This window comes from Fulmarus glacialis, unplaced genomic scaffold, assembly GCF_000690835.1.
Source record: "Fulmarus glacialis isolate BGI_N327 unplaced genomic scaffold, ASM69083v1 scaffold17837, whole genome shotgun sequence".
Classification (NCBI taxonomy): domain Eukaryota; kingdom Metazoa; phylum Chordata; class Aves; order Procellariiformes; family Procellariidae; genus Fulmarus; species Fulmarus glacialis.
The window spans coordinates 2,182-9,159 of NW_009224169.1; the positions used below are offsets into that span (position 1 = coordinate 2,182).

The 6,978-nt window shown below is 55.3% G+C and overlaps 1 protein-coding gene across 1 annotated transcript in view; it reads right to left on the reverse strand.

Moving 5' to 3' along the window:
• Positions 1 to 902: 902 nt before the first annotated feature.
• The window catches only part of SLC6A17 (solute carrier family 6 (neutral amino acid transporter), member 17), a gene marked incomplete at its 5' end in the record, with an annotated part of 7,638 nt that continues 1,562 nt past the window's right edge, over positions 903 to 6,978 (reverse strand). Inside the window, 8 exons of the mRNA XM_009582078.1 lie at positions 903 to 1,271; positions 1,692 to 1,854; positions 2,412 to 2,571; positions 2,763 to 2,955; positions 3,327 to 3,519; positions 4,229 to 4,470; positions 5,468 to 5,578; positions 6,645 to 6,826. Of these exons, the coding sequence (XP_009580373.1) occupies positions 903 to 1,271; positions 1,692 to 1,854; positions 2,412 to 2,571; positions 2,763 to 2,955; positions 3,327 to 3,519; positions 4,229 to 4,470; positions 5,468 to 5,578; positions 6,645 to 6,826 (1,613 nt within the window). The remainder of the gene's footprint in view (positions 1,272 to 1,691; positions 1,855 to 2,411; positions 2,572 to 2,762; positions 2,956 to 3,326; positions 3,520 to 4,228; positions 4,471 to 5,467; positions 5,579 to 6,644; positions 6,827 to 6,978) is intronic.

Below are 6,978 nucleotides of genomic sequence, written 5' to 3' on the forward strand. Positions count from 1 at the left end.
GCGCAGCCCACAAGTCCGGAGGAATTCCAGGAGAGCGCTCCTGACCCCCATCACAGTGACCCTGTCCAGACCTCCCCCACACTCACACATCCAAATCACCCTCATTTCAGAGGTCCTTCTGCCACTCGGCACGATAACCGCCTAACCACGGAGCATGCTGACCACTTCATCCCCTGGAAGTGACACCTCCGTGTCTCAGAACAACCCACAGATGCTGTCCCCATGCTGGTGGTAACAAAACAGATACCAAGGATCCACCATCCACCGTCTCACACATTGCAACGTCTCAGCCAGCCCCGCGCTGCTCCCTGCCAACCCTGGTCAAAATTTGGGGGTTATTTGGGTGTGTCCACAGCTATAAAAACCTACAGGAGATACAACAACAACAACAACGGTGACAACAGCAGCACCTTTTTGTGCTATGAACATCGATGGTTAATTGTGCTCGTTGGAATAAGGCCATGACTCCTCCCGGCTAAAGGACAACAGACTGGGAGGGAAGAGCGCTGGGTTACAGGAGGAAGCGTGGTTGGCTTTCCACCTGACGCCAGGTCCTTTTTTCCAACCATCAGCTGCTTAGAAAAAGAGAGATTCTTTGCTTCAGATTTGAGCCGCGTGAGAACAACTCTCGGATAGATATTGCAGCATCTCCTGTTCCTCCTCCCTTCCCCGAAGGCAAGCCCGGGGGATCCTGCCTTTCAGCCGAGTGTTGTCAGAGGAGTCCTGCCCCTCCCGCAATCCCTTCTTCCCAATGTCATCTTAGAAATGGCTGCTTTTGGTTACGATTTTAAGAGGGGTTTCTTCTTCGTCTTCCTTATTAATTAATTTTCCTGTTGCCTGGACAGCCAGGACCCACTCCCCAGTGACCTCCTCTCCCGGTGGGGGTGGTCGGCGAGCAACCATCACAGTTCGGATTCAGGGGTGCTGGCCAGTAGGTACCCACTCCCGTATCGTCCGTTGGGGGCACTGCTCATTTCCATGGGGGAATTGCTCCCGGGACCCAGGTAGGAACGGTGCGTGGGCATGGGGGATGGGGTCTCGCTGGGCACTTTGCTCAGGATAAAGCGGGTCTCATCGTTGTCTTCCAAATTGGAGATGTCCTTCATCATCCGGCCCTTCTTGTAGGTGACAGAGAGGGCGTTGGAGCCATCCGACACGAGGTGGAACTGCCGGAGGATGAAGACCAGAGGCAGAGGGAGGGATGCCAGGATGATCAGAGAGATGAGGATAGCCATGGCCCAGGTTGGGTAGAAAAGGAACTTTTCTGCAGCCTGGAAGAGACAGATATTAGTGTTACGGGGCTGTTACAGCAAAGGTGATGCACACCAGGTACAACGTCTCCTACATGCCAGACTGCCAGACTTCATCCTCAGGGGCACCACGTGAAGCTATCGGAAGGTAGGTTCAAATCAAGGAAAAGGACATGGTCCTGCACACAGCATGTAGCTGTGGAAGCAAACCAAAATCCAAGCTCAAGCTTGGTCAGAGCTAGCTGGAGACTTCTGGGCAGTGTGGACAAACCTGAGTGCTTGCAGAGGATGAGTGACCACAGGCAGGACGTCTCCCAGCAGGAGAGGGGAAAGAGAAATGAGCAGAGCTGTGAAGAGCAGGGTGGTCTGCAGCTCTCAGCTGCCCCCTGCTCAGCCTGGACCTGGGGTGGAGGTGGCAGCGGGGAAGGGAGCTGTGCTCACCTCCTCTCTGATCCATGCACTGTAGCCCGGGGGGCTAACTCCCAGCTGGATGATGCTGGCGGTCATGAGCACGGCCATGCAGATGGGAGAGACGTACTTCCAGGTGTAGTAATAGAACTGATAGGGCCGGAACCCCAGCATTTCTGTCAGCTCCTGCATGAACCTGCCAAGAAGAAGAGATGGAAGCATGCCGTTCCCCACCTTCAAGTGAGAAACTCCCTCCCAGCAGCCCCCGTTGTAAGTTATGCTCAAGGTAGAGCCTGAAGAAGAATCCAGCTAATCCAGGCAAGCAACTCAGTGTCCCTCAAGCCTGTAGGACTGGTTGGGAACCTCCTAAGGGAAAGGCCATTTGAGCATTAGCCAGAGCCTCCTTTGCTCTGGCCAACTTGTGAACAACAAGAACAGGCACTGGGGGGAACAAGGTCTCCTTCCAGAAGGACCTGGAAACCTCAGACAAAAGGGTAATCACAAGTGACAGAGCACCACAACCAACAGCAGATACCCACGAGAAGGACCTGCTCCTGGGGCTGGGTTACACCTAGGGCAGGGCAAGAGGATCAAGGGGAACTGAGTTCCTGCCTCTATAAGGTAGCTGCCCCTGGGGCATTTGCTCCATCAGAGCTGGCCTCCTGGGGAAAAAGTCATATGGAAAAGAGCTGGAAGGAGGGGTTTTTTTACCCAGGAGTTACAGTTATTCTTTTTGTTGTACAAACGCCTTACTTCTTGGTGCCGTAAATCCAGGCCACAGCGATGTTCTCCAGGATGACCACGACCGTGAGCGGTAGCGTGGCTGAATAATCATCAAACATGGTGACAAAGTAATTCCCAGAGCGCTGCACAAAGATCAGTCCCACCAGGAAGGCGAAGATGCAGCAACCAACTGTGGGGAGCAAACAGGCATGGTCAGCAGAGCACCCCAAGGGGAACGAAGGCCTCCACCATAAGGTCCATTCCCTGCATTAGCAGGGCCCAGTACACGTCCACAATGTCCACACTCTTCTGGAATGACTCCCCAGGGCAATGGGGACCCTCCACCCCTTCCCCAGGAAGTTGCAGGAGAAAAGACCTCACCTGTGAACACTTCCTTCCGCACCTTGAAGGTGTCGATGATGGGCGTAGTGATGCCTGACATGGTCCCGATCATGCTCCCCAACCCCAGGTTTATCAGCATCAGGAAGAACATGACAGACCAAAACGGTGAGGCTGGGAAGTGGGTCATGGCTTCTGTGAAGGCAATGAAGGCCAGGCCAGTTCCTTGCACCGACTGCTCAGGGGGAGAGAGGACCAAAAGATGAGAAGAAACACGTCAGGAACACAGCCTGCAAGCCCCTGCGTGCCTCAGGTCTCTCTCACTGAACCACTCTTCAAGGAAAGAAAAATCCAGTCTGGTACCCCAGCCTGGAAGCAGTGATGACCCTGCTAGACTTGCTATGGGCAGACCTTTCCCCCGCCCCAGGAAGGACCACTGTGTGCTGGGAAAGACCATGGGGACAGGGAATCCCCATCCCTGGAGGGTCTCTAAAAATAGTTTTTCCAGATCCATGTGCCAGGAGTGACACAAGCAGAGCAGCTCCTACTAGGGAGAGGCAATGGGGTAGGTGACCTCCTGGTCCTACTAGGAGTGCCACCAGGTACCTTGTTGAGTTCGTCCTCCAACAGGCAGGCATCCAAGCCCAGTTCCTTGAAGTGCCCCTCTTTCACTGTCATGATCACCCTGTACATCTCGTTGTAGTCTTTGGCGGTGAGGTGGGAGAAGTTCACGTGGGGTGGGATGAGGTCGTGGCTCAGCACGTTGGTGTTCAGGTAGCCCAAGATCTTCTCAGCATTCCTAAGTGAGAGCAGAGCCTGGTCACCCAGAGATGTCTCCTTCTTCCCAGGGTGGAGGACCAGGCCTGACCATGCAAGCTCTCTGCCCCAGGCAGGATGAACCTCCCTGGGTCACGTTACCCAGGTCTCAGTCAGAGGACCTCTTTGCAATTTCCCAAGGCGTAAGTAAACATTGCATTACGCCACATGGTAGAGGATGCAGATGGGGGCCCACCAGGGAATGGGCTCTCTGCGCTTCCTTCTCAGGTTTATCTCCTGCTCTGGGACTCCACACTGCATGGCCTGGATTTTTATGGATGCAGCTCACTGTCTAAAGATAACACTAGGCGCACAAATACACCTTCCTCCAGCTGCTTCTAGGGTACAGCACAGCAGCTCCCTTAACCTTGCAGGCAAGTGGACCCTACGATGAGTGGAAACGGGGGGAAACCCAGGTGATGTGACGGACTAGACATGTTGGATTTACCCTCAATTTGCAGACTAAGAGCCCATCTTAGGGCTGGATTTTAGGTTGGAGAAGCCGAATACCCAACTCTCTCAGCTACAAGGGGACATCTCTGGATTTCCACGTCTTGACCGCCAGGAACTTGGGTCCACCAAAACACAGTATCACCCAGCTCCAGAGCACTTACTCTATTGCCTCCAGACCCACCACAACCAGCAGTAGCAAAGACCTGCCCACCCCCAAACAGAGACAAAGCAAATCTTACTCCACCACACATTTCTCATTCATGATGTTGGCCTTGAAGCCCAGCACAGCAAACACAACCAGGGTGGCCAGGACGGATGTGAAGAAGTTGATGAAGGAGACCAGCGTGGCATCAAAGTGGCAGTTGTTGTCCTGCTTGTTGTAGCTGGAGAAGGCGATGACTCCTCCGAAGCCTAAGCCCAAGGCGAAGAAAACCTGCGTAGCTGCCTCCCGCCACACCTGGGGGTCTAGCATCTTGTCCAGCTTGGAGGGGAAACAGAAGAAGAAGTCAGGTGGTTTGGTGGCCCCACAACTCATCCCAGGGGAGCCAGAGCTAAATTAAAAGGCTGCTGTGCCTACAACCTGGGCTGGTTTTGGAGCAGCCGTGGGCATGCTTTGATCTACCACAGTCAGGTCTTGCATTATCCAGCACTCGTAGGTCCTTTTTCTCTTTCCCACAAAGGGGAAAATTGAGGCATGGAGAAGGGCAGGAGAAGATTTAACCTGACCATGTCTCTGGGTGCTCCATCTGCCCCAGATCCCGAGCTGGGTGCCCGATCTCCCAGTGCAAAGCCCTACAGCTTCCCAGTGGACCACCCAGCTGCCCTGGGGAGCTGGTGTCCCCGTCCCCCCACTCAAGGGAGCCACGAGCTGCTCAGCAATGGGTCTCCATCCTTCCCTGGCCATGTCCTGCCTCCGGAGCACCTGGAGCACTCGAAATCAAATGTCTCAGCTGGTGGATTTGTTTAACCTCCCGTCCCCCCAACCACATCCCGCCTCTCCTGCGAGTCAGAGCTGCAGGCTGGAGGCCTCCGAGCATCATTCATCAAGAGATCATAATTAATATCTTCTAACAACCTAACCGGCTGAGCTGACTCATCTACATCCCTGCTTAATTAATTAATTAGCATGTTAATTAATGGATGCATACCACCAGCGGAGGTTTTGCTGCCAGCCAGCATCTGCTCATGAAGTCTTTAAATATATCGCCTCGGGCACCCCCACACCCCAACCCTGGCGTCTGGGCACCTAAAGGTGACGGGAGCGATGCTAAGGCTCAAAGGAGCTCCAGCGTGGTGAGTCTGCGCGGCTCTTGGCTCTCCTGGCTGTACCCCGTATTCAGGGTGCTGCTGGCACATCCTGATGATATATCAGGGTCTCCGAGGTAGTTTGGGGTTGGTACTCCGGTTTTTGGGGTGGGGAAAATAGGGTGTGACCCCTGAGAACCTGCTTGGAGTCTGCTGGGCTTGGAGACTCTTACCTTGGGTGTGAACATGTGCATGATCCCATCCACCGCTCCACGCAGCAGAAGTCCCCGCACCAAGAAGCAAACCAGCACCACATAGGGGAAGAGCGAGCTGAAATACATCACCTAGGGCAAGAGGGATGCAACACGGGCACAATCTCGTTTACTGGCCGCTGAGCTCAGCCACCTCCCCATCCAACCCAGGGACAGCTCAACAGGGGTGAGAAGGGAGGGCCACCCTCCCCAAAGGGAGGTCTGCTCCTCAGGCAGTGCAGGATGCTACAAGTGCTGAAGCTCAGGTGGATTTGCAAAGTGCTTGAACACACTTAAGGGAGAAAATCTGCTGAATGCGAAGACGCCGGTGTTGGCTCAGAAAATCCTTGAAACAAAAACTGCTGGGGCCCGGGGGAGCCCGAGGGAAGGACAGCTCTGCACCCCCACCCCATGCTCTTCCCCCCGCAGGCAGCCCCAGCTGGTTCCTGGCACGGGGCATTTTTCCAGTGCCCCAGGATGGGGCTTCATCCTGGGCAGAGGAGAACTGGTGCCAAGGTCCTGCTCCTGCAGCTCACTCCCACCCCCTGCTCTCGGGGTCGCGGAGCAGGGGTCTCATCACTCTCTGCTACCGGCTAACGCACCAGATGTTTTGCAGAGCACATCTGGAGGCAGGGATGTTCAAGTGTCCCACGAGACCATACCCTTCTGCATCTGACCCCACTGCTTACACAGCCTTGCTGGAAATGTCAACGGCCTCTGCAAGCTAATGGCATCCCTCTCCCAAAGCTTTCTGTTCCTCCCTGCTCTGCTTCCCGTGCGCAGAGTCCCAGTGCTCCCCCTGCGAAGGCAGGCTCAGCTCCCACCCCTACCTCCTACGAGCATCCATCGAGATGGTGTCCATCAGGGGATCGGACAGTTGCCGGCCCCCGAATGCAGGGGCTGGGCCAGTGATTAGGCTAGCCCTGATGTGGCTGAGCCCTGGGCCATCACCGCGGGTGTCAGCTGGACTAAACTTCTTCCTCTTTTGATCTTATTCTGGATCCCCCTAGAGATGGCCCCAAGTCTAGAGCGGGTGTGAGCATCCCTCAAGGGACACGGCATCCTCCAGCCACCCCAGATCAGGTGAGCGTGGTCCAGGCAGGAGGTTTCTGCCTCGAGGACAGACCCCAGCCAGGCTCAGGTGGCCACCGATACCCACCTTCCCCGAGGACTGGATGCCTTTGATCATGGCCAAGCCAACAAGGCTCCAGGCCACCAGCAGACACAGGGTCATCTTCCAGTTGAGCCCTCCGCTCTCCGAGATGGAGTTAGAGATGTCCAGGGTCTCCCGGTACCAGAAGTAGGTGGTGGCCGAGCTCCTCTCGCATTCGGTCTCCACAACTGCAACCAAGCAGAGGCAGGAGAGCATGAGGGGCTTGGGGGAGAGTCACCCACCGTCTCTTAGGGGGATGAACATCAATTAATGTCAAAGCCCTGCCGGAGCTGGCCAGGGAAGGCAGGCACCTCCGGAAACTAAGGGACAGGAATTAAGG